Source organism: Ursus arctos, unplaced genomic scaffold, assembly GCF_023065955.2.
Source record: "Ursus arctos isolate Adak ecotype North America unplaced genomic scaffold, UrsArc2.0 scaffold_3, whole genome shotgun sequence".
In the NCBI taxonomy this organism is placed as follows: domain Eukaryota; kingdom Metazoa; phylum Chordata; class Mammalia; order Carnivora; family Ursidae; genus Ursus; species Ursus arctos.
In genome coordinates this window covers 99,319,463-99,346,102 of record NW_026622985.1, presented here as the reverse complement: position 1 = coordinate 99,346,102, position 26,640 = coordinate 99,319,463, and the positions used below count along the sequence as shown (strand labels likewise).

The following is a 26,640-nucleotide window of genomic DNA, read 5'->3' as shown; positions in this document are numbered from 1 at the left end:
GGAGTGAGCACGCATCACGGCCGCACTGCGGCCCAGAGCCGTGCTCCCACCACGTCGAGCATGAAAACCCCCACTTAAAGGAAATACCGGAATTCCAATGTCATCGTTTATAGCTTTTCTGTATTTAGTGCATGGGCAGTATGTCCACGTTGAAAGCCTCAAGGTGCCCTTGAAAGAATGCCCGGGTTTGTCAGACTTACTGACCAAGAGCCAGGAATGCAAAACAGCTGAGGCTGTTCGGGACACAAGGCTTTGCAGGGTCGTCCTCTGCTACAGTCTGTCCCTCACTTGGACCGTGTGACTCCCAACCACCCCCAGATTCTGGGAGCGTCCTCCAGGATCAGCCTGGAGAACAGACACTGGCCCTGTGCTAAGGGGCTTGGAGCCAGGTGCTGGGCTCCCGTGGTGTCCTGTCCCCAACTCCTGGCTGAGGGCCCCTGCCTCGTGCTTCCTGCCTCAGATGCGAGCAGCTCGATGTCCCCACTGGTGCTGCCCAGGTCCCGCCTTGCCCTTGCCAGCCTCTTACCACCCTCCCCAGGCATCCCTTGTTTCCCCACATAATGACAGGAATCTTTCTGGTTTCTGGACCCTAATTCGTCCTAATTCAGCAGCGGGAGTCCTGCCACCTGCTGGCAGATGACCGGATGCTTCCTGGGTCTCTGCGAGCTGCCTCCGAGCTGCTTCCTTCCGTGTGTACACCCCCGCCCCCGCCAGAGCCTCTCCCTGCATAGCCCCGTTCCTCCTGTTTCTCTCTACTTTTTTTTTTTTTTTTAAGATTTTATTTATTTATTCGACAGAGATAGAGACAGCCAGGGAGAGAGGGAACACAAGCAGGGGGAGTGGGAGAGGAAGAAGCAGGCTCATAGTGGAGGAGCCTGATGTGGGGCTCGATCCCAGAACGCCGGGATCACGCCCTGAGCTGAAGGCAGACGCTTAACCGCTGTGCCACCCAGGCGCCCCTCTCTCTACTTCTTGGTGATTGTTCTCGTTTCTGTTTTCTGGGTTGTGCTGGCTGATGGGAGCCACCCCATCACTGACGACTGCCCTTCTCAGCCTGAACAGAGCATAAAACTCTGGGTAGCAAGCCCTCAGAGCCAACTCTTTAAGGACCACCCCCCCCCCCCCGGTCCCAGGACACGGCCAGTCAGTCCTCCACAGTCAGAACAGCTCTTCTATGGCCAGTGTCCAAGATGAATGGACAAAAGTTCCTGGGGGGAGGGCCCAGCTTGGAGCAACACTGTCCCCAACTTTCCCGATGGAGGAAAGTTGTGAAAGAACATCCGAAGTTGGGCCTGGAGACCACCAGCCCCACAGAAGCAGGAAAGAGAAGAAAGTTGGAATTGACAGATTACGAGAATGTTTCAGCATTTGCACAGAAATACTAACAGGAGCGTGAGCAGGATTTGGGAACAAGTGGGAGATATTGTGAGTACGTCCAGAGAAGATTCTCAAGTGAAAGACAAAGCAACACTTCCAGAACTAAAAGCTGCAGACGAAGGTGGGGCATGACGTGGGCAACCTGCTCCGTAGTGAGCGGTATCTACGGTGGTCCTGCGTCCCCAAATACTGATCTAACGAGACATGATGGGGGGGTGCGGGACTGCTGAATCCTCACCTGCCGACACAGGACGTCACGAGATGGGAGCTCATGCAGTAATGATAACTGTGCGCAGGAACGCAGACGGTTGGGAGGGATGGCCTCTGCTGAACAGGACTGGGGGGAGGGGCAGGAGTGGGGCAAGGGAATCTGCTGTTGATTTAAAAGTTGTTATGGGCTAAACTCTGAAAATTATGGTCAAGTCCCAACCCCTAAAACCTCCGAGTGTGCCCTTATTTGGAAATGAGGTCCTCAGACGTAGGTAGTTAAGATGAGGTTAAAGTTCATGCCGTTAATCCAGTATGACTGGTGTCCTTAGAAGAAGAGAGACACAAGACCCAGGAAGAGCCCCATGTGAAGAAGGAAGATTACAGTCAACGTGTCTGTAAAGCCAAGGGACAACTGTTGCTGGCCACCACCAGTAGCTGGAAGAGGCGGGGAAGGAACGTCCCCGACAGATTTCGGAGGCACGGAGGCCCTGCCCACACCTCCGCTTTGTTGTCCCAGCTCTAGGAAACTCAGCACTTAAATACATTTGCTTTTTAAAAACATTGTGCAGGTGTCACAGGATAACCTGGCCGACTTGGAATCCCATCTGCCACACTTGGGGTGTGGAGACGCGTGCACACGCACACGTGTACACACACACACACACACACACACACACACACACGATGTCCTGGGCTGCAGACCTTTGTGGGCATGTCCAGGTATCTGGAACGAGAGCAGACATTTCTCCAAGTTCCTTAACTTTCTCCTCGTGACCCAAATCCCTGAAATGCAGAAGTGTATTTGGGAACATCTGCTGAAACGGTCTGGCTCAGCCAGCTATTTTCACAACCAGTCCACCTGGTCCCACGAGGATTCTGCTCCAGGGCCAGACATTTGCTGGGATCCACGTAGCAGTCTGTGGGGACCACGGAGCGTGGAGTGAGCCATGTGCACCACAAAGGGCTCCGTTCCAGCTTGTAAAATATCTTGGATTTCCAGTCTCAGCCCTCCTTCCAAGTCTGCAGGCAGCCTTGGGTCTTTGGCAACCCCTTCATCTAATTATCTAGTGACTCACTTCCTGATCTAAATGCCGGAAATCTTGGTAATGACCCTCATTTATAAAATACTCTGGAATCTTCCAAGGGTAGTTGTTTTTTCCAATGTCAAATATTTTTGTTATCTTGTACCTGTATCTTCACCAACGAACCAAGCAATTCCCATGTGATGATTTTTCTTCTGGTGAACAGTGGAACTTCAAGATCAAAGAGAGCCTGATTTCATATGCAGGGAGCACTTTTTATACTGGGGCGGCCCAAGGCCAGCAAGAGCAGAAGCAGAATCCACCAGGTGTCTTTCTTTACAGAGCATGTCCTGAGATGGGTTCCATGCTGATTTGCAGAGGCCCGGGAGCGACAGGGCTCCAGCCCTCAAGAAGGAGGGCTGAGGGAGGTGGACCAACACGGTGACATGGCGGCAGCACTGATGACGTGTGGTGGGGGGGTGTACGCCCATTGAGTGGTATGGTCACTGCTAACGCGCTGCAGAGCAGCGGAGAGCTGGTCAGAGCGGGTGAGCCAGAGGTCAAGGGAACACCTCACAGGTGGCAGCACAGGGTCCTTCCTGGGTGAGCAGGGATGTCTGTGGGGCTGCGTGGAACCTCAGGCAGGGGAACAGGGTTTGCACATTGTGTGCCCTCCCTTCTCCCTTAAGACAACATGCCCTGAGGGGGCTGATGACCCTCAGGGGGCATATCCTCTGACCCTCCATGGTGTCCATGCCATCCCCAGTGATGCTCCCAGTCACTGAGTGCAGCAGGGGCCCTACAGCTAGGTCTTGGCTGCCTGGCATGGGGTCCTTCACTGGCTTTCTTGGCAACGGGCTCCCCATCACCCTGGCGAGGACTCTCAGAGCCTCGCTGCCAATGGGAGACCCCCTTCCCACCTGGTCCTCCATCCCCGCCCTTCCACAATGTCAGACTCCACTGCAGCCTGGTGGCTGCCCCAGGTGCCCTCCTGCCTGGCACCCTTCACAGACACCCCCTGCCGAAAGCTCCTGCTAAGTCCACCCAGGCACCCTTCTTGGGGACCCAAGGTGACACAGGTGCCACGGCACCCTCAGAGCAGGGGAGGCTCACAGTCGGAGGCTTGATTTGGCAAGAAAGAGGAGCCAACGAGGGTGGGGGGAGAAACATGGCCAGTGCTTTTGTCCTGCTCTGTGCCATGGTGGGGGGCACACCACTGTAAGGGGTATGAGCTCTGTATAGCTCACCCCTCAGCCAGCCTCAGCTCCACAGTCATCCACTTACCCAGTTTGGAGGCCTCTGCCCATGAAATGCCTCCCAGGCGTCCTCCACCTCCCCCAGACTGCTGCCAGCCCCGATGCTCCCACTCCCGGAGGCCGTGCTCCTGCCCAGTTGGTCGGGACTGTGCCCCTCTTCTGGCGGGTTCAGCTTGGACCCTCTCTGGACTGCAGCTTCCCCACTGATGGCCTGGGGCATTCGTCCCACCTGCTGGAGGTTTCTGGCAGTCACAAGGCCACACCCACGTTGCCCCCAGGGCCAGGACCATTTTCCTCCATCTCCCCACCCTCTTCCTTCTTGGTCCTCCTGTGGGCTGCCTCCTCCTGCTTCCCCTCCATTCACTGTCCATAGGGCTCCCCTGCACTCAGGGTCTCCGAGGATGAGCAGTATAAACAGTGGCAGAGGCTCCCATGTCCCCTGGCTTCTGGTGGGTTTGGCCAGTGGGAGGGAGGAGCGGTCAGGGCACTGGTCCTGGCTCCCTCCTTGCACAGCTCCTGTCAGGTGCTCCCTCCCCCTGGCCCAGGTTCTCTCCTGGGTCTGTAGTGGCTCCTGCTCCTGTGTGGCTAGCCCTAGGACACCACACCATTCCCTGGGTCTCCCTCACCCTGCCCACGCCTCTGCAAACGTGCACTTTCATTCGTCTCTCCTCAAACTACTCAGTTTGAGAGCCAGGACGCTGACCCATAAAACTTGCTACACTGCTACCAGAATTACAGTTCTGAAAAATAAAGTTCACCCTGCCACCTCCTTGCTGAAAAATCTCTTGCAGAACTCGGTTACTTATAGGGCAAGTAGCAACTCCTTAGGATGCTGTGGGGGGTGTCTCACAATCTAGCCCTGTCCTACCTCCGCATGCACTGCCCCTCCACTGCCCACCCTACCTCCCCCCATGCACCTGTCCCCTCCACCACCCACCCTACCTTTCTACGCATCTTGCCCTCTCCATGGCCCACTCACACTGTGGTCCTCTGCTGCTCAGTGTGCCCTGAACAGTGGTGCCTTTGCATGACCTCGAGCCTTCGCTCACGGTATTTTCTCTGCTTGGAATGTGCATCTCCTGTTTGCTGCCTGACAGATCCCTATTTATCCTTGGAGGTCTTGCCCAAGGGCCACCTCCTCCCAGAAGCCCTTCCAGCAGGGTTGTTTGCTTCTGTAGCTTGTGGTCCAAGTGCATGTAGCTCCGCCCTGTGCCCAAACCGCCGGTTCCAACGGCTGTCCTCTTCCCTTACACAGGGGCTGGGCCGGGCGCAGATCTGCTCCGTCAGCTGCAAAGTCAGCTGCTGACCCAGTGCCTCCAGGACAAAGGCACGAGGTGGAAGAAGGTGGGAGAATCAGAAGGGGGCTGAGGAAGCTCTGGGGCATTAGCACGGTGGGCCAGCCTCATGGTTTCTTACACTTCTGATAAGACAGGGCTATTTCTTCCTGAGATGAAAATACAGACCCAGACCCTACATAAAGCCTGCTAGAGTTCTCTGCAGCTTGAAACATGTGGGCCCCAGCTTCCCGCACGTCTTCAGACGGCTGTAAGGTTTTCAAAGACTTCTGTGTTCTCGTGTTTGTAAGCCCCAGGGGATGAACAGTTGACACTATTTACTGTCCTTCCGGAGCAGGTTCTGCCTTGTTTTTTGAACAGATGGCCGGATCAATTCCTTATTTTTAGAAAACACCATGAGTGTGAAACAGCCTTTTGCTCTCTTGTTCCGGTGCTCGGAGGGGAGCGGCTAGACACAGCCAAGCGCCTGCAGGGGCGTGGGCCGCGGGTGTGCCTGAAGGACACTGCGTCCTTCCACCCTGGGCCTCTGGGGTGAGACGCTCTGTGCCCCATGCTCCAGGCTCCATGGGGGCAGTCAGACCAGGGTGGGCGGAGACGGGCACGGAGGGAGGAAGGCTTTGCTGCCATCTTGCAGAGCAAGCCCCCACAGAGCCACTGACGGAAGGCCCACTCCCATGTCCAAGTACAGACGGGACACCTGCCCTTTTCCCAAGAAGACTTCCTTAGCGGACACCACTGGCTGCTGACCTAGCCCCCATCCGCCCCCTTCCGCACAGAGCCCTAGGGCACTATTGTCCACCTCCCTTCCCCTGCCCCCGGGTACAGGGGGGACCTCCTAGGTCTCAGGGTGATAGCCCACACCTCTCTGGCCAGTCATGGGTTCTGGGTTCTGCACTGGTCAGGGGCATATGAGGCGAGGTTTGGTGGGTGCTTCTGCGGAGGCTCCTCCCTTCCTTTCTGAAAGTTTCTGGAAGTGGCTCCCTCCTCAACCTACCAGAGGTGAATGAAGCAGCATGGACTGAGGTGCTCCTGGCAGCCCTCCTGTGAGCATGAGGAGATCAGCTCGGGATGAGCCATTAAGGCCGGCGGAGCAGAGCGATGGAGACAGCCTGGGTTTTGGGTGGCATTGCTGGGTCTCTGGATCAATGAACCCCAAGGCCTCCCCTAGCTCTGGACTTCCAGAGCCAATATAGCTCCTTCCTTTAAAAGCGTGTTTGGCTTTGTCTGCCTGTGTGTTAACTTCCAGGCAAAAGCATCCTAACAGGTCGCCCTCTCAGACATCTGTCCTCAGAAGCTTCCCGTCCTGTATTCTCTGTCTGTGACTCTTACAGGGCCCTGGGCCCGTCACCTCGTCTCTCCTCAACCAGGTCACAGTGCCCTGGAGCAGGGAGGGCCATTCCGTCACTCGCTCACCACGTCATCCACTTAAAATGACTTAACTGAGCACCTACGGGTGCCACCAATGTTCTCAAAAACGACAGAGAAACGTCCCAAGTCAGGAAGGGAAACGCTTCAAACCTGCGGAGCACACAGCCACGGTAACAGGAGGGATGGGACACCACGCTTGCTTGCAGCCCTTCCGGCAACAAGCACGTGTTATCTGCACGCCGAGTCCCACCTTCTCCATGCGCGGGGCCCATCCCGCAAAGAGGACTGTCATCACCAGAGCCCCGTTTCATGCGTTTCCCAAGCCCGTCCTGTCATTCCCGGGACGTGAGCCTGCTGACCCGGCGGGCAGGCGGCTGCTCCGCAGCGTCTCTCAGCGGCTAAGGCGTGCTGGCGCTGCTGACCGTGAGAGCTCTCGGCCCGCGGCGCGCCAAGGCCAGCTCTGAAGTCTTCTTTCCAGTGCGACAGTAAAACGCCAATAATTCCGAGCATCTGTCCCTTGGTGCTCAGCCTCTCTCGGGGCTCTGTCGGTCTCCGACTCAGAGACAAGGATGTGAACAATGAGACGAAAACGGGCGCCTCTTCGGGGCTGAGCAGGGTTTTCTGACCGAGCCCCTGGATGTGGCAGGGATCCCTTCCTCAGAAACATGGCGCCCCATCACACAGCTCTGTCCCCACTCGTACTGTCCCCCCCATGTCCTGTCTTCCCTCCCTCCCTCGTGACGAATGGCAAAGATGTGCGTGTGTCTGTGCTGGCAAAGACTCTGTGTGTGTGTGCGTGCATGTGTGTGTGTGCTGGCGAAGACTGTGAGTGTGTGTGCGTGCGTCTGTGCGCTGGCGAAGACTGTGAGTGTGTGTGCGTGCGTCTGTGCGCTGGCGAAGACTGTGAGTGTGTGTGCACGTGTGTGGATGCTAGCCCAGGTCTGTGACCACAGCACCGGGGAGCCAAGCAGGTCCGACTCACGGGCTCAGCACCTTGTTTTCAAAACTACACAGACAAGCTACCTGGCTCTGAGAAAACTAGTGTAAGCGTCTTCAGTAGAATGTTACTAGAAGCTTCCATTGAAGCCCGCTTCGGAACTGCCCACAGAGTTTTGTCAGCGTGAGCAGATCGCAGGTGACACGCGTGCACTGACAAGAAACACAGCCGGCAGGGAGCGCGCGCCCAGCAGCCCCGGGAGGGAGCATCACCTCCCGTCGCCTCCCCGCCTCTCCCTCCCGAGCTCGCGGCCGGGGTCCTCACCGCACAGCCTCCATCTGGTCCTTCTCCTCCAGGGAGCCCAGCCTCCGGCCCACTTCATGCAGGAGCTTGGTTCCTTGGAAGCCACTGCCGCGGCCGTCGCACTTCACCACCACGGCTCCGTGGCTGCTCACCAGCACCGTCTCCCAGGTCACCTCGAACTTCTCGGCCACGCTCTGGCTCCCCGGGGTGCCGTCCCTGGAAAAGAGCCCGTGGCCTCGGCGTGCTGTGTGCGGCCGGCCTCACAGACGCCAGCTCCGGGGACGCGTGTGTCCCCTGGCCCCCAACCGGGGACGCGGGGCTGCCGGATGAGCCCCGTCCGCGGCGCCGCATTTACCCCGTGGAAACCGGCCGGCGTGCAGACCGGCCCTCCGCGTCGGAAACGTGCGCACCACGCGCTTGCCAGCTCGTGATGGCCGGAAGCCTTCTTCCCCCGGTGAGGCGGGGATGGGCAGGTGAGGCCGGCCTCTCTCCCAGCCGCAGCCACAGGTGGCCGGTCCCGCCCGAGAGCCGCCGGCTGAGGATGGGCTGGCTGGTCCTTGCTCCAAGGGGGGGACGGCTACCGCCACCACCGCCATCGTGGCTTTCTGCCAGGGACCGAGGGCGTGCGGGCCAGGGGTGTGTGTGTGTGTGTGTGTGTGTGTGTGTGTATGTGAGATGGGTGTGAGGCGTGTCTGTGTGAGAGGTGTGTGTGAGAGAAGTGTATGCAGGGATGTATGATGTATGTGTAAACTGTGTGTGTGTGAGGGTTATGAGAGGTGTATGTGTAGGTGTGGGGGGTGTGTGGGGGGTGTGAGGGGCGCACGCATATGTGTGTGCGTGAGTGTGTGAGGGGTGTGTGTGGGGTGTGTGTGAGGCACGTGTGTGGCTGTCGGCAAAGGGCTAAGCCTGTCCAGATAGTGAGGAAAGTGGGTTAATGGCAAGATGGAGTCAGATACTGGGATGGAGGCAGGGGCATCTCTGTAGCGAAGCCTTTCCACTGCTGGGGCACTAAGTCCCCAGCCAGGAGCCGGGCGCCCGGAGCAGGGTTCATCAGGTCATGTGACATTTACTCAGGTGGCTGGTTTCACTGGTGTCCCTAAGACAACCCGGGCACAGGCCGCTGCTCTGTCCGGACCTCTTTCAAGTAAACGCGAGGGGTGGCTGCCCGAGAGGCGACACAGAGCTCTGCTTTCCTCACGCGCCATGGCCGTGCAAGAACGCACGGAGGGAAGAGAACACGTGGTAAATCGCCCGGGCGGCGTCTGCCTGTAAGAACGCTCCCTGTGCCCAGTGCGCCCACGTTAGCCCTCTCCCAACCTCCGGCGGTGAGTGAGCATCGGAAGCACCCCCGTGAGAGCGTGCGCCCCCAGGCAGGACCGGCCCCTTCCAGGGGATTAGAGCCTCTGAAAGCAGTTCTCGGGAGCTGAACCCGAGGGCCTGTTAATTAACATAAGAAATGTCTGAGATAAGCCATTGATGGCCAAGGAAGTGCGTTCCCGCAGTTTCACAGCGGGAACCGCTCAGGCTCCGGCAGGCCTGGGGTAAGCTGCGGAAGCCGGCTGGGCGATCCTCCCGCCCCGGCCAGGCCTGCCTCCGCCTTTCGAGGGACCTGCGCCCTGGAGGGCCTCAGCACCCGGTGCCATGAGAGGCCTTCTGACGTCCCAGACCAGCTTTCCTGTCCGTTTCCGAGCCCGTTCACCAGCCCCGGCAGCGCCGCGCGCCCAGTAAGACCGGCTTCGGGTCCTGAAGTACAAGTGGAGCGGGGGAGAGGCGCAGAGCCCCTGCTTCCTGGGGCGGCCGCTCACGGATTGTTACGAGCAGAGCCTGCCATCTGCTGGCAGCCTAACCTGTCTTCAGTTTTAGTTTGCAACCTCATTTCTCACGCTTGTCTTTCTCTTGAGCTCAGTTTTTGTTTCCCATGGTGTCACCGAGTCCCCAGGCAAGCACCCCGAGAAGGAAAGAGGAGCCAATACTCACACCACCAGGAGCAAGGGGTAGTGGGCAGTGTCGGTGAAGGTTGCTGGCTTGAGGATCTGAACGGGCAAGTCTAGGCAGAAGCAGAACACACGGCAGCACATTAGGGGGCGACGTGGACCAGGAAGGAAGGGGCACTGGCCAAGGAGTCCCAGCGGTCCGGAATGCTCCTGGAGGCAGGGAGGACAGCCTGGAGGGGGCTCGGAGGGTCCCCCCACACCCCCGGGGCTGGCCCCGATTTTTGTCTTAGTGAGTCTGGCCTGCTGAGTGACCTTAGGCAAATCACCCAACCATCTTGAGGCTGAGTTTGTCCCTCTGAAGCTTAAATTCAATCTTGTCAACAGAGTGTGTTGAAAACCAGACAGGACTGGAAGGCCATAAACACTTGTTAACATTGTTAACAGCCGAATTCCAGGCCGGGAGAAATGAAATCCCAAGGGTGGCAGGTGTCTTTGCTGCAACATGGCAGTTAAGTGGGAACAGACATCGTGGAGCCACGGGGATGGGGACAGGATGAGAGCAGGGCGTGGGCGGCAGCCCAGAGCGAGAGGCTGAGAGCTGGGAGCCTCCGTGCAGAGCCACTCTGCCGGCCGTGCGGTGTGCGGGTTGGTGCCTGCCATCTGGCTGCCCGCAGAGCCAGGGCTTCGAGAGGGCGGGAGGGGAGGGGGCTGCGCACAAGCTCCTTCAGATCCTGTCCTGGGCAGCACTGGACCTGGTGTGGGAGGGAGGGGGCGCCCATACCAGTTCCTTCTGTCCCCTCCCTCCAAACCAGCCTTCCTGCCCAAGTTAGAAATTGTTTATTGATGTTAACTACAAACCAGATTAGCAATTAAATTGGATAATCAGTAGCTTTTTTAGCACAATTACTACGGATACATCCCAGGCTGGGGTGGGTGGCTCAGCAGCCAGCTCTGACCAGGCTCTCATTACTGATTCTGGTTGAATGTTAATGGCTTGCAAATTGGATCAATGGCCCAGGGACTGGCAGAAAGGCAGGCGTCCGACTTTATCATTGCAATATCCATAAAACATGATCTGGGCTGCTCTCTGCCGCTGATAAGCCCACGGGCAGACCTCAGCTACGAATGGCTGCATACAGGGCAGGGAGCCCTTCCTGAAGCCCGATTGCTTCCCAAAGGAAAGCCTGAGCCTCCGGGGGCATTAAATGAAAAAAACAAAACGTAACAAGACAGGTTGGTAGGAACACATCTTGCAGATTTTTTTGTGGCCCCAAAACGGTGACATTCAGCTGCCCGTTCCCTCACACACCTGCTTTCCTAGCACCTGCAGTCCCACCCACCTACCAAGGAACCCTCACACGGGAAGGACACCTCATGCAGCAAGGGTGGGAGAATTGAGTATTTGTTTCTAAAGGTCTTTGTTGGCATTTTTGGAGGAGGGAATGGGGTTAGGATTTGGGAAACTAGTGTGACAGTGTGAGGACTGGTTTCAAGGAGGAGGGCACTGGGCCCAGGAGATGACAAAGAATCTTGTAAAGGAATATGATCTGGCCTCATAGGCTGAGGTAGGAAGCAACAGACGTGGGAAAATGTGAGGGGGTGTACCGGAAAACGTGCTGCCGGGGACGGGGGTGGGGCAGGAAGGTGAAGTCTGACCACAGGGCTGCCAGGCTGGCAGCGCAGCCTGTGACCTGTGCAAGGGCCCTATGCTGGGTTGTCGTAATGAGCCGTGAATGAAGAGCCCCACGTTTTCATGTTGCACTGGGCCCTGCAAATTTCAGAGCCTGTCTTGAGGTCTGTGGATAGATCTGAGAGGTAGAGGGGGTTGGAACAAATGTGTGGAAATTGCTTGCCTGCTTATCCAGCCGTCCTGCCGTCCTTCTCTCCTTCCCTCCTCCTTTCTCTCCCTCCCTCTCTCTATACATCGTCCATCCACTATCAATTTAAAATTGTCTTGTTTTCTTGCCTTTTGGTTCTTCCTTACAAAAGAAAATGGCAAAAATAAGTACGCAGTTCATTTAAGGATTCTCATGAATTTAAGTCCGTTCTGAGTAACCGGATCCGGGGTCTGTGTGGAGAACTTCCCCTGCCCAGCATGCTGTCCGTGTGGGCTGGCCAGATTTTCCTCTGACCTAGTTCTCTGGGGTAGGTGGTGTCACCGAGGGGCTCTCTATGTGGGAGCAGCCCCAAACTGCCCAGAGTGGCTCTCCTCACAGAGCAGCAGGGACGGGGGTGGGATTTTAGACAAACAAGCGAGACTCAGCTGAATCTGTCAGGAGCTGGCCTCACCCCTGGTGCACATGCCTGTGCTTCTCGCTGGAGTCTCACCGTGTCTCTCATCGCTATCCACTCTGGAGTGTCCGCATAGTCTGCCTGGACTTGTGACCTTTCTGCCCCTTGTCTTCAGCTCTACATTTCCTCTGAGCCCTGATGGCCAGCATCTGTGGACGCCCTGGTTTCTCTGTGTCTGTTTCTAATTTACTGCTTTTCTCCCTCTTGTGAATCAGTGTGCCTGCTGGGCCTGCGGCTCCCCGGACGCCCAAGGCTGCCCGTGGTTCCCGGGCTGAGTGCATCTGGTGGAGATCCAGGAGAAACTCAGCTGGCAGGGAGATGGTGGGAATGACCCTCGGAGGCAGGAAGAGACCCCCTTGGCCCTAACCACATTTCTTGGCCAGGACAAATCGTCACAGCCCCCATTTGTGTTTTCCTGTTTGTTTCTTCTCCCGCCCCTAGGCCCTTCCTTATTCACCTCCATCATCGTCTTCCTCATTAGAGGGATTACCTTTGGGGTATTTTAAAAGAGAAAGCCTCTGGACCCAGGGGCAGGGGGCAGGGATTTGGCGCACGCCATATTTCTTGACTTTCAGACGTGAATACGTCACCCTACCTGCATCTCTAGCAATGTGTAGACAAGTTCTAACAGACTGTGACTCCATAGGGCCCAATAACAGGACCAGGGTGTTTTGGCAAGTGGCCTATGCATGGACCGAAAATGCTTCCAGGTGAGGGGTCCCTCTGGGTCCACTGACACGCTGGGACTCTCCACCAGGCTGAGTCCAGGTCAGCCTTCTGACTGCCCCCCAGTGAGCAGTGGTTTGTGCTGCTCCCTGCGCTGGACCACACTCTTTCCTCCTGCACAGCAACGTAAAGCCCACTCCAAGGACCCTGTCCTAGTCCCACCTTCCTGGGAACCCTCATGTGACCCCAGCCCACGCATGCTCTGTTTTGAACCCCTGGACCATTTTCTTTCTGCTCTGAAGGGTGCAGCTCTGCCATCTATGCTGTTCGGCTCAGTCTGCTTCTGTTTCATGGGGGTGAGCCTTGCTTCCTGGCCTTGGGAGGTCACAGGCGGTTAGGTTGCTGTGTCTTCTTACAGGGGGATGCTTAGTAATGCCCCTGGGCCAGTGAGGAGCCACTGGCCCTCTGTAAGGGAACAGGTAGACACAGAGCTTCCAGGGAGGGTCTAGGGTGGCAAACACGGACAGGGGTGCAACCACCCCAACCCTCCACCACCCTGCAGTTCAGACATCACTCAATGATCTCAACACTCTCCCATCGACCCCTGGTGACCTTCTACTCCTCTTCAACCAAGAGCTCCAGCAGTTACGGTCAATCCGCTGGAGTCAGCCCGAGAGAGGAAACCTATCTGCCAACCTCAGAGGTGATGGGTGGATGGACCTGAAGGAAGGTTGGAACCTGCACTGTTCAAGAGAAGGGTAGGGAAGTCTGGCAGGAGACAGAGCTCAAGGGGAAAGACAACAAGACGTGTCTGGGGCAATTTGAGTGTGGGGTTTTCACAGGTAAACATCTAGTGGGCAGTGAGGACGCCAGGCAGGCTCGGTTGACTGGGGGGCCACTGCACAAAGGGAGACTGAGGCTGTGAGGTCTCTGGTTCCCTCCTAAAGACAGGAGTCCACTTCCAGCCAGTGCTCCGGGCATCCAGCGCAGCATTGGTGCTCATAAAAGCTCACTGGACGAGTGAACGGACAGCTCAAGACAAGGAGGGGCACAAGGAAAGGCCGAGTGCTGGGTGTGTCTCAGGTTGTGACAGCACGCCAGTCCTTCAGCGTGTTATCTCTCCAGGGGCAAGGGTGCCTCCTCAGCCCAGGATCAGCACCGGGAGCTTAGATGATGAAGCAGGAAAATATCAGAGGAAACAGAGGAGAAGTTTCTGGAGGGAGGATGTTTCCTCTGGATGGTGTCATGACACGCTCCCCGCAAAGGAGAGCATTCAGTCTGGGACCTTGTTTAAATGTCAGCCTCTTGAGGAGAGGAAGCTATGCTCTACTGTTTTTTGGTCTGTTGCCAGGGGAGTATCTTGGTTCTGAGGACAGTAGGCTCAGTGCAGGTTGCTTTCTCCTGTGAGCCCCGCCCGAATTGCCCCCTCGCAGGCTGGGATGCATTTCCAGCCCTGAGGCCGGGGACTGGGGTGCGGGGGAGCCTCGGTGCACAGCTGTCCACTGGGGACCATGCAAGCACTTACTGTAATCGTCAACCTCGATCTTCCTGTATTCTACTTTAGGCATCTGTCGGTCCTGTATGGCCTTCTGTACATGCTCGTTTGTTTCTAGATCAAAAATTTCTAAGAGAGAAAGAAAAATGACACATTCAGACTCGGCGATCACTTACTGAAGCCGTGGGCTTTCATGTGCGTCAGACCGCTAATTCCTACGTCAGCCCCGGAGGTGATGATTATTATTTCTTTTGCACAGACCAGGAAACTGAGACAAGGTGGAAGGCCCCATCTCACGTCAGGAGTTCGGGCAGATGGGGATTCTTTCCACCGTATTAGCTAACTCTTCCACCGCCCACAGGGTTTCATTCCCCATGGCATTTCTCACTTGTATAGGTCTGGGTATTTCTTTTAAAGATTGTATTTATTTATTTGAGAGAGACAGAGAGCACGCACAAGCAGGGGGAGCAGCAGAGGGGGAGGGAGAAGCAGGCTCCCTGCGGGACTCGATCCCAGGACCCTGAGATCATGACCTGAGCCGAAGGCAGACACTTAACCAACTGAGCTACCCAGATGCCCTGCTCTGGGTTTGTTTTATCCCCAAACTGCTGGTTTCAGAAAGCAACATCACATATCTGTTAGGACAGATGATTTTCCAAATATAGTGGCCACAATAACCAAGGAAGGGAAGGAGAGTAGTGGCTGGAGTATGCTCTTCATTAAAATTTTACAGGAAAAGTGGATTCGGATCTTTTACCCTACTCATAATGTGATCTGGCTTAGGACACCTCTATTCGGATGATCATACTAGCTGGCCCTAAAGCCATGTGAGCCACAGGGTCCAGTGCAGTGGGACTGGCCCTTACCCTCCGAATTAGAGAGGCGGGTCGGTCCTGCGCCAGCTCCTCACTTGCACGTGCGCCCAGTGGGTGTTTCCCCGGGTGCACTGTGCGCCCAGTGGGTGTCTCCCGGGTGCACGGATGCCCTTCATCAGCCCACTTCACTGATTTCCTACTGAAAAGGCCCTTCCTCCTCCTTCACCATCTGCTCTATAATAAAAAGCACCCGACTTCCTTCTTCCTTTCTCACTCTGAGCCTACATGTGGGGACACCTTGTGGCCCATTAGGAAAGGAAATTTTGTCTTCAAGGAGATCTACCTTTGGCTCCTCAAATAACTTTGAAACATTCATGAATATTTTACCGACTAAACTCACCCCACAAGCAGCGCAACAAGGAACCGTGAACCATCCCCGTAAGAACTCCCTTTAAGAACAACAGACGCCCTAAGTGACTCCACGACGGCACCTGGAGGCCAAATATGGCCCAGAACCAGGGGTCTCCGGCGCCGAGTGGTTTTATCTGTGAAGGGCACGCGGCCGCCAGTGGTTCTCAGGGATCCGAGGGACTGTCTATGAGCAGGGCCGGCAAACCGACAGCGGCCGGTGGACCCGGGCAGTTCCAGGACTGTGATGAGCAAACAGACAAATCCAAAAATGTGTTACAAGTTGCTAGACACGTAGCTTTGATGAAAAGGTGAGGGGGAAAATGGTTGACCCTCATTTTCAAATAGGGAGAGTTAAAAACAAAAAGACCTTAAGTTGGACCAACACCACAGAAGATTCTGAACACCACATGGCAGGCAAGAAATGGTGTCCTTTGTACATGGTGGGACGGGACACGGCGTCTGCAAGGGATGTACACGGAAGGCCAGGTGGACGACCTCAACTCTGAGACTCGGAGATGTGGCCGAGAGATGGCACACTCCCCCTCGTGGGCACGCACACAAGTTGGGGAAGGGACGCTGCCCCAGGGTGGTGGGAGTGCCCCACGGCCTGCCCCACACCCCAGCCTGGACTCCTCAGAGAGCCCACACAGCACTTTTTTGCTGAGTCTAAATGCCTTTATCCCAGGGCCCCTGGGTGGCTCAGTCGGTTAAGCGCCCGACTCTTGATTTCAGCTCAGGTCATGATCTCAGGGTTGTGAGATCGACCCCCACCCAGCTCCGCACAGGGTGTGAAGTCTGCTTAAGATTCTCTCTCTCTTCCTGCCTCTCCTTCCCCGCTGTGCTCTTTCTCTCTCTAAAATAATACATAAATACATCTTAGAAAAAAAATAAGTGCCCTTAGCCCTTTAACAGCATTGCAGGCATGCACAGCCAATGGAGAGAAGTTGGTTTTTGAGACAAAAACTTTCTTATTTGTGTTCTCGTCACAATGATAGGGTGGGGAGTCTAGAAGGCAGCTCTGCAGAATAAGGAGAAAAATAGCATTTTTCCAATTCTTTTCTGCCACAGGACCTTGGCACTCACTGTTCCCCATGACTGGCTGGCCTTCTCCATTGGGCCAAACATCACCGCCACAAACAGAAGCCCACCTTGGGTACCTCTCTTAACACCAACTGTGAGAATTGTGGTCATCTGCCTTTCTTTCCCTGACCTCCAGCTCCCAAGGCATCAGTGTTCTGTCCCATCCCAGAGCCAAACCGCATGAGTTTCCAGTCACCCGAGTACATGTGCAAATCCAATCCATACTCCAGAAATGACGCATCTACACTGGAGCTGAGACTGGGTTTCCACCCCAGTCTTTCTCCCAGTTCCCACATGGCCCCTTTTCCATGGCCCCCAGATGGTCTCCACTGGACAGGAAGCTGGGAGGGACTGGGGGTCCTCCTGGGTGCTTCGGAAGCCTGCGGGCTCTCAGGGGTTCCCAGCGTCTCAGGCCTCTCGAGTGGTAAGAGTTGATGCGATCAGAGTCTCTCAACCACTGCCCCTTGCATAAAACCACCCACAACAGAGCCAAAGCACACTTCCGTTACACTGATTGGAAAGCTGACAGTACCTGCAGGACTCATGACCATTGCAAGTTAATACTGACTCAGTGCCCAGACCAGCACGTCCTGACGCTGCCCTGCGCTCACTGCGGGAGTCAGCGCTCAGATCTTCTGGAGTCGTCTGGAAGCCTTGACCCTTGGAGAGCCACCACCCTTCCCTCCCTGTGTGCCCACACAATGAGCCCAGGTGGAGACCTGGAAGGGACTAGGGGGTGTGCAAATGTGGGTCAGGCTGGACGAGGGGAACTAGCAGGCACTAATGGGAACGAAGGGGGCCCACTGCTACCAAGGGGCGGCACCATGCTCTTGGGGTGCAGGTGACGGCCTCCCCTGGGGACGTCTGCTGGTGACCACCAGCTTTCAAAATGACGGAGAACCAAGAGAGCCTGTCACAGGTTATTACGATATGCTCCTCTCTCTGCGCATGTGCGTTTGGACTCGGTATTTCTGACATCACTCAGCCATCTCCAACGCTGATCCTGAAGGAGAAATTTCACACGTAGGCTGCAGGGTGTTTTGCTGCCCACCGAGTTCAGCTTGCCTGGCATTATCAAGAACACACGCTCGCCCCGGGAACAGCCCTTCCGCTCCTGGACCCTGGAGCTCCGGCTTCGGGTGGGAGCATACAATATTCTGATGGAGCGCAGACCCTACAGACTGCGTTTGAATAGCTCGCCTCTGTACTGAAATCCCACCCTTCACAGAGGCACGAAGCAACAGACTATTAAATTTAGTTAAATATTAGATTTCTCATTTAATGATTGCCCACACAACTGGTTTTATCAGCAGAGAGCTGGCTGGCCCACAGGGGAGTTGAGTTAAGCCATTTTATTTGTTCCCATAATTGCATTCAAAGAAGGCAGGAGCTCAGCAGAGGAAATAAGAGAAGACTGGCATGTTCCCGAAGGACTCTTCTTTTGACTTCACGGCCACGGGGACCTCCAGTCTGGAGCATACAAATGGCCACTCCTTAATTAAATGTGAGCCCCCTCTAATATTTGGTGGAATTAGCTATTATCAGATCTGGACACAGTGAGACTGCAGGAGCAAATGCCGGCTCACGGGGGCTGCCTCCCCGGCTATGTCCCAGCGGTCAGATGTGGCGGGGCCCATGGCTGCCCCCACACCCTGCTGGTTCACAGCATTGGCGGAATCCCCACTTGGCTGGATTTGGGGAAATGTGACTAGAATCGAACAGAAGCCAATGGGCAACTGCCCTAAAGAGGACAAGAGCAGCCGGCTGCCCTGCTTACGTTTCCGCGGGAAGCAGAGGCGCAGGAGTGCGTGCGCCCAGAGATCACACCCCATTGTGGTGGTCTCCTCGCCCCGCCTGCGTGTCCGTGCCTCTCACAGCCCAGGCCTCTCCTGGCACGCTCCTCATTGCTTCCTCCTGTGCACCTGTCCCCAAGGCGTGGGACCCATCCACTGTCCCCCCGGGGCTGTGCAGCTCAGACCAGGGCAGGCTGATGCCGGCGTGGACGCTGGACTCCCTGTCTCACCTGCAGATCTCCTTTCTCTGAATGCCGAACGTCTAGTTGTTGGAGTCAGTGCCACACAGCCAGGTAGTAATAGTTCTTGTTGCTGGATCTATTTTTGTCTTTGGCAGGATTTTAAGAAACTTGAAGGCAGAGTCCCTATAAGTGAATGGACCTTTGGCCCCTCATGGCCACTGCCTTCTTGCCAGGCAGGTTTAATCAGGGGGCCATGTGTCTACTGGGCTGATATGGCTCCTGCCCCACAACTGACTACACTGCCATTAGTTCGGGTGCAGCGGTAGATGGGCGGTGGCGAGCTTCGAGGGAGAGAGGAAGGATGCCAGGGCAGGTACCCCGACGCCTGGAAGGTGCCCGGCACGTTGCTCTCTCTGGGAGCCACATGGTCTACCAGGATCCACCTGCAAACTCGATCCCTCCATCCCTCCACAGATGCTGCCTGGGTGTGGAGCCCTGGTGGTCCAGAAGACTTTCCAGATATACGGACAACTGAGGGTTTGATGGAATGGGTCACTCCATGCTTGGGGACATCTCCTGGACTCTCTGACAACCATCTCCCCTCCGACCCACATGCACGGCTGATAGAAGAGGCGGGGGATCTGTGGGCGGTTACTCAGGAGGAAGACTGGGAGCTTGGGGGGCAGCTCCGGGCAGTGAGGACCCTGTGCACAAAGGCCCGGGTGCCAGCAGCTCACGTCTCAAAAAAGAATTGCCTTCGTGTCAACGGCAGTGAGCTGGTTTTGCATCTTTATAAAAGCCCATGTGAGGACGAGGAGAATCCTGTCCTCGAGTGTTGGTGAGACAGTGGGCCCGGGCAGCCGGGGAGCTTGGGGGACACAGGTGCGTAGTCAGGAATACGCTGTGGGGTGCTGCCAGCGAACACGCACTACCCCTGCCTCCACCAGCCCACGCATCCCCCTCCCCCGCCGGCCGGGGAGCTGACGGTCAGGGCGCCGCAGCTGCCGCTGGGACAGCAGCATGGCTGAGCTGTCCTCCCTCTCGTCCTTACGTTAAAACCAGCCACGTATCAACTGTGCTCTTGTTGGTTTTTCTGTCTCAGCACCTAAGTTGTTTGAATACCCAGGCACCGAATGAGGATACTTTGGTCCCAGCCATAATTACGTTCTTAAGGAAACAGCTTTTAAATAATTCAGAGTCACATCTGCGAACACCCCACAGGCTCTGCTTGTAGATAAGATTTTCTAAAGGGAAAGGAGTCCAATATTCCCAGGGTGGCTCTGGGGTCAGGGGGGAGGAGGAGAAAGGACAAAGAATTCTGCAACAGTAATTTCACATTTCAGAGCAGGGCTGGGGTGGGTGTGTCGATCGGCTGTGACCTTGCAGGGGCCTCCCTCCGGTGGATGGGCAGCAGTCCCATAGCCCCTGGGCCTGGAGCTGTCAAAGAGCACAGCTGCATGCTAGCTGGTGGTCCAGGCTTCCCACAGGGTGCCCCAAAGCCACCTTCCCGAGAGTCGGCAGACCCTCCCGTCACTGCTGCATGTGCGTGGCCCCCACGTCCCCGTCTCTGTCCACACAGCCAGTCAGCACAGCCTTCCTGATGCCCGAGGTGGCTGTCACTCTGCTCGCCCTGTGCAAACCAGCACGAGGTTCACACACCGGTAGGGACTCGGTGCTGAGTCAGACTACACCGGGGTTGATTTTGTGAACTGTGATCAGAGAGTCTGCGGTTGTCAGCATGTTACTTAGATGATGACGACATCACAACGGTCTCCAGCTCCTGCGTCCTGGGGTCTGGAAGAGAGGCCCCCATGGTCAGGACTATGTACCTGGAGTCAGTGAGCCAAGGCTCTGGGCCTGGACGAGGCAATGCCATCTGGTACGTTGCTGTACTGAGGCATGCACCAGATTCTGGATGTGAGGCCACTGGGTGGGCTGGCCACGGTGTTAAGTGGCTGCTCCCTCATATTCAAAATGATGGATGCCCAGCCCGGTGACAATGACGGGGTGGTGAATGGCCAGCACCAGCGGGTGAAATGTAAGGGCTCAGTCCTTTCAGACCACAGAAGAAGCATCTTCTCTTCCTCTGAGCAGGGAAGGGGCATGGCATTCACCCCGTGCTGGCTGGGGGGCTGGGTCTGTGGGGTGAGAGGGTATCCGGGCCAAGCGTTGGGGGCACGGCCGTCCACCTCCTGGCTGTCTCAGGGCAGGCACAGGGTGGAGAACACTGGTTCTGCAGAAGCCCCTTGGGCCGTGTTGACAGCAAGGCCAATGGATGGTGGACCAGAGACAAAGGCCAGACTGGAAACAGGACCCGTCTAGCTGTGTGTGTGTGTGTGTGTGTGTGTGTGTGTGTGTGTGGCCTTGGTTTTCTTAACCGGAGAATGGGGGTGACAGCAGACTGTGTCAGGTGATGATAAAGTGGGCCCACAGCAAGTGACTCATAAACGCTGGCCTGCTCACTGTGGACATCATGGTTACTCTCTGGGCCCCTGACCAGTTCAAATGTCTGAGGGATATCCACGGTGCTGCGTCAAGCAGGAGGAGCGCGCACGGCGCAGGGCTCTGCAGCACGGCGGGTGCAGGACCGCAGGCAGGGTCCGTGTGCACAGACGAGAGGGGCCTGCTCGCCCTCTGCATTTGTGCTGCTCCTGGAAGCCAAGAGCGCGCTCACGCGGGAGGTGCCCGAGCAGGAAGGCGGTCTGCAAGGTGCTTTGGTGCCTCGCGTGTGTGGGCCTGCAGCTCTGACACCTGCCGGCTCTGGGCTGGGGCCCCGGGCTCCCAATAGACTCCTCAACGGAGAGGGACCCACCCCGTGTAAGAGAGAGACAAAACGCCGAGGGCACGTTGTTCTGTGCGGACGACGCAGCTACGGATGAGATGGGGCGTGAAGCTCGGTCAGAGGACGTGTCAAAAATTAAATATGCAGGAAGGAGCCCACAACGTGCCTCCCGCCAACAAAACCAGAGGCTGGAACTCCAGGTGTGGGGTCTGCCGGGCACGGGGTCTGCCGTGCGCCCTGACCTGTCGCTTCCAGTTCTCAGTTTCCAGACACACTCTCCTTCCTGAGACAGGGACTGGCAGCACCCAGTGGCCTGTCTCCCTCCTTCTGGGGCCTCTCTTGCATCTGGGTGGGACCCCGTGAAGGAATTCTGGCTGCGAAATGAGGCCTACTACTGCTAGGCCTCGATACAACAAATCCCACAACATCTTCTTTACTTTCTTCCCACCCACATGGCCAGAAGCAGGATTGATAGTGACGGCCACGGTCCAGAAGCAACTTGCAACCCCAGCTTCCTCCCAGGAGAGCGACAAGGATCACACAACCTAGACTTTGTGGGAGCAAATTACAAACCCTCGTTTTGCTGTGTTATGTGTCGAATTGTGTCCCCCAAAGATGCCGATGTCCTCACCCCCTGTGAAGGTGACCGTATTTGGAATTAGGGTCTTTGCAGAAGAAACAAGTTGAGTTGAGGCCATGAGGGGCCCTAATCCAATATGACTGGTGTCCTTGTAAGAAGGGGAGATTTGGGCCCAGGGACGCACATGGGGAGGCAGTGTGAAGAGGGACGGTGACTCTTGTACCAGCCAAGGAACGTTAGAAGTTGCCATAGCCACCAGAAGCTAGGGGACAGCCTCCCCGTCACAGCCTCCAAACACAGTCACCCTGCCGACACCACGATCTTGAACCTGCAGTCTGCGGAGCTGCGATGGAATACACTTCTGGGGAGTGCTGCCCTGGGGGGGCACTCAGACTCTGGTGGTGGCTGCCCCCATGGCTGTCACCACTCAGCAACGGATCCTTGATTTTACCCGAGGGGCATGGAGCCGGGATGGAAGCTCCTTCCCGGCATTCTGTGCAGCCAGTGGGACGCGGGGTGAAGCTGGGACCGGTAAGAGGAACGCGGTGAGTCAGAGGATGGGTCTCCGTCTCTGGCCCCAAAGCCACTCGAGGGTGGAAGTGACAAGACGACACGTGTGTGGGCAGGTGGGGGCGCACACAGACAGCAGTGGGGGCCGTTGCACTGTTGGACCACCCCATGACCCTGCCAGATCCTAACGACACACGAGATTCTCATACGTGAAAAGGAGCCGTTGTGCAGGCCTGACATCCTGACCCACAGGGATGAACACGCAGGGCGGCCCGCGGGCACCATGTGGGGGGGAGTGGGCAGCTGGGAGGCTCTCCGTCTCCCCTCCGACTGCCGTATCTGAATGTAAACCAGACCCCGACCGCGCCTCTTCTCCTCTTGTGTGGTGGACAACACCAGTAGCTCAACCTCAGAGTCATTCTGTGTCTAGCTTGGGCGCTTGCGTCCATGTTCTGGAAAACTCTGAGCTACAGTGACGACTAGAGACACAGCAACGGGCAGGTCGGCATGAAATCCCCCCCCGAGTGTGAATCAGGCTGCAGGAAAGCCGAGTCCAAACGTGACACCCTGCACAGGCAGAGATGCTGTCCGGGTCCCCGTTAATCAGCACTTTGCCGAGAGAACGCACAGCAGTGTCACCTGCACGGGGAGAAGACCCAAACGCCCACACGCAGAGCCAACGGCGGGCCGTGGGCAGATGCCCCCATTTCCTCTGGGAATCAGCTGTGACGGTGGCCCTTGAGCCCCAAACACGGAAATGCCTCTCTAAACGCCTCTCTTTGTAGGGGCTCCCCAACAGAACATGGGCAACGACTACAACCAGGGGGCCGGCTGGGAGGGGCAGTTCATGCAGCCGACGCCCAGCCCGTGACAAGAAGGGGGTCGTTTGGTTTCCCAGCAGAATGAGGGAGACCTCCCGGACTGAGAGCTGTCTGCTGCCCCCGTGCTGGAGGCCCGATGGCGGATCCTCACCTGACCTCTCTCAGCGCGGTGTACCCGCCCGTACATCGCCCGACTCTATAAGCAGAATACACCGCACGTTCATCTAAGACGTGGACCTGCCTCATTTCCATTCGCACATGAGCCCGAGGAAACGCGGGGACTCGGACTCAGCGCACGTGCTCACACTCCTGGCCCCCAGCAGCCGCGGAGGTGTGACCACGGCCTGACCTGAGTGCGGCTACCGGGCAAAGGCCTCCTCCTACAGGCACTGCGTCACCCCTGACGTGGACAGATTCCTAGCGGCGTCCTCCAAAGAAGCAAGTCAGAGTGCTGACGTGAATGGCTTTCTTAAGAAGAGCCATACCTAGTTTTCTTAAAAAACCTAGAAATAGCTTTGTGTTTTTACTAGTCTATAGATTAAAAAATAAAAAGGCTTTTTATTTGGAAATAATTATAAATTCACAGGAAGTTTCCAAAATAGGGCCTCACGTCCCATGCACCCCACACCCAGCTTCTCCCCACAGTGATGGCCTGTGCGACACAGCACAGTGTCTGGCGAGGACACGGACACGGAGCCGTGCTGCTGACCACACACCCCGTTCAGTGAGCATTAGACCACAGGCTTTGAAGGGGGAAAACTTCATGAAATACCAGGAAATTATCTCTACTCTTGTTTGTTTGTTTCAGGGGTAGAATTCAGATTTGCCAGTTGCGTATAACACCCAGTGCTCATCACATCACGTGCCCTCCTTTGTGCCCGTCACCTGGCTACCCCACCGCCCCCCCTCCAGTGACCCTCAGTTTGTCCCCAGAGTGAAGAGTCGCTTCTGGTTTGCTTCCCTCTCTGATTGCATCTTATTTTACTTTTTTCCTCTCTTCCCCTATGATCCCGTTTTGTCTCTTAAATTCCACGTATGAGTGAGATCATACAATTGTCTTTCTCCGACTGACGTATTTCACTTAGGTTAATACTCTCTAGCTCCATCCATATCGTTGCAAATGGCAAGATCTCGTTCTTTCTGACGGCTAAGTACTATTCCAGTGTGTATATATACCCTACTATCTATGCACTCTTATGTTTTAACAAGTCCTCTAAGTGAATAGTACTTGTTTTCTTCAGAAAAAAAGAGGTCCCAGTTGAGGCTCTGTGAAATATTTCCATGTTTCAAAGTAAAAATCATTGCTAAAGAGATTCTAGCATGAACACTTCTTAAAAGAGGGCTGTCATGCTGGGCTGTGTCTGTTGACTGCATAGATGCCGGCCTTGGGGTGAGCATCTGGCCTGACCCCTCGGGCAGCCTCCCCGAGACTCTCCAAGCCCTTGTGCCCACAAGAGCGGGCAGCCTGTGGGTGGGTGGGGTGTAGCCCAGACCATCACATGTCACACCCAGTCCCTACTGGCCACATGGCCCAGACCCCCAAACTTCACAGGCTCCTAGAAGGCTCCCCAGTTGTGCTGAAGATGAGGCCCGGGCCGGGCACCCCTGCGCCCAGAACACTGGACCCTCCCAGGAGGACAACAGGAAGGCCAACACAGCCAGCCCCCTGCATTCTCCCCATCGATGGCCACGTGTGTGTTTTGAGTGGGTTCCGTATCCGTCTGACAGCCCTTTTATGGATTTGTGGCCATTATGGGGGGTCACTCTGAACCGCTAGGTCATCACCATCTCACTGTTCTCCAAAAAGGAACACGTGGCCTGGATTCTCTCACAAAACTTGGGCTTCCTTTCTCCCATGGCACAGGAAGATTCCAGAAAAGAACAAAAGGCACTTACTTTTCTTATCTGTTGTGTTGTGGACTGTCACCGTGGGGACTCCAGGACCTGAGTGGGTAGAGAGGAGAAGCCAGAGAAGAAACAGAAAGAAGGCTGTCAGTTCAGGTGAAACACAAGAGAACCTAGCCTTCCTTACAGTTTGCACACGTGTGGCCCCGGGACCCAGGCCAGCCCTGTGGGCCGTTGCAGGCTATCGAACTTTGTGCCCTTGGTGATCACAAGGGACCCGATTCAAACTCCCAACAGTCGCGTTGCCGGAATACCACAAACAGCATTTCACGGAGTCTCCCTGCTTCCCTCCCTGCTTGCTCCACGGTCCCTGTGCCGACGCAAATCACACACGGGGCATCGAGTTCGAGTGACTGACCCCAGTGGCGGGTCCTGGACTGCTTCCTCCCAGCAAGGTTGTCCCCTCCGCTGGCCTCTCGTGACACTTCGTAAACGCTTACTAACCTCGCAGGGTTATTTTGCAGATGTTCGCCTGTGTGTCCGTTTCCCCCACATCACGCCAGCTTGAAGCTTCCTGGCTCTGAGCCCGCCAGGTGTGAGGGAAGGTCCGGCTCCGGGCAGAGGGGCCCTCCTTGGCTTCAGGCTTGGTCAATGTCCTTATTCTCTTGAGCAAGAAGACAGTCCAGAAAGCAAAAGGGGCTTTCCAAATTATTTTTTGTATCATTTTGAAAGTGTACAATGAGGCAGGCGATCTTTCTGACCTTGGCTCCTCTCCCTTGGTGAATTCACTCCATTCCAGCCAGCAGGACTTCTGCGGGGCCTGAAGGGCACCCACTGTTCCCTCTGCCCCCAGACGCTGGCATGCTTGCTAGTTTCCTTCATTCCAGTCTCTGCTGAAATGCCTTCTCCACCCGCCCAACGGGAACGCGAGCTCCCCTCCTGGACCATGCCACCAGCCCCTCCCGTCCCCGCTTCTGCCCCGTCTCGAGAGCTCACTGCCAACTCTGTGAAGTCGGGACCCTAGGACGGGGATTTTCAGGATTTGCTCACTGTCCTTGTCTTCACCTGCACCAGACTGTAGGCTCTAGAGGAGCTGTCTTACTGCCATGATTTCTAGCTCTAGATGGTGTTTGGAATATAGTCGGTGCTTGATTACATGTTCGTGAAGTGAGTGCTGAGTGGTGGTCACAGAGTGTCCAGGAAGGAGCAGGGGAGGGCTGCCCTTGGCCCTAGGGACTGGGGACAGTGCAGGCAGAGAGAGGAAGCGGGAGGCAGGTGGGCAGAGGGAGACAGGTCCATGGCGGGGACACCGTGGCCAGGGTGCTGCCGGTCTCTACTTCAGGCAGGGGGCTCTGGGACGCGCTGAGCTCATGCGGGCGGCCACACCTGAGCCAAAGGACATGTACTGTTTGGGGAGAAGGATGGCTGAACTTCCCTGGGATCTTCATAACTCCTTGCGTGCTTCTCTGGGCCACGTGACAAGTGGTTCCATGGAGAGCCAGGGAACCTGTCATAGATCCCACTATTCTGAGGGCTTAGAGACCCCACTGCAGTGGCTATAGAGACCCCAGTCCAGGGCCCAAAGAGACGTGCCACTGAGGAGCAAGAGGAGGCTGGTTCAGCCGGGCCCCGGCTAAGCTGAGGGACAGACAGCGGGTTGCACAAG

The 26,640-nt window shown here is 56.3% G+C and overlaps 1 protein-coding gene across 2 annotated transcripts in view; it reads right to left on the bottom strand.

Annotated features, from left to right (window-relative positions):
* Positions 1–26,640, bottom strand: part of DPP6 (dipeptidyl peptidase like 6) — an 883,822-nt gene that overhangs the window by 9,138 nt on the left and 848,044 nt on the right. For both annotated transcript variants that reach the window (XM_044392285.3, XM_044392287.3), the window contains exons 17-20: positions 25,026–25,073; positions 14,186–14,284; positions 9,746–9,815; positions 7,790–7,984 (exon numbers count right to left, since the gene is read on the bottom strand). In XM_044392285.3, the coding sequence (XP_044248220.2) occupies positions 7,790–7,984; positions 9,746–9,815; positions 14,186–14,284; positions 25,026–25,073 (412 nt within the window). The remainder of the gene's footprint in view (positions 1–7,789; positions 7,985–9,745; positions 9,816–14,185; positions 14,285–25,025; positions 25,074–26,640) is intronic.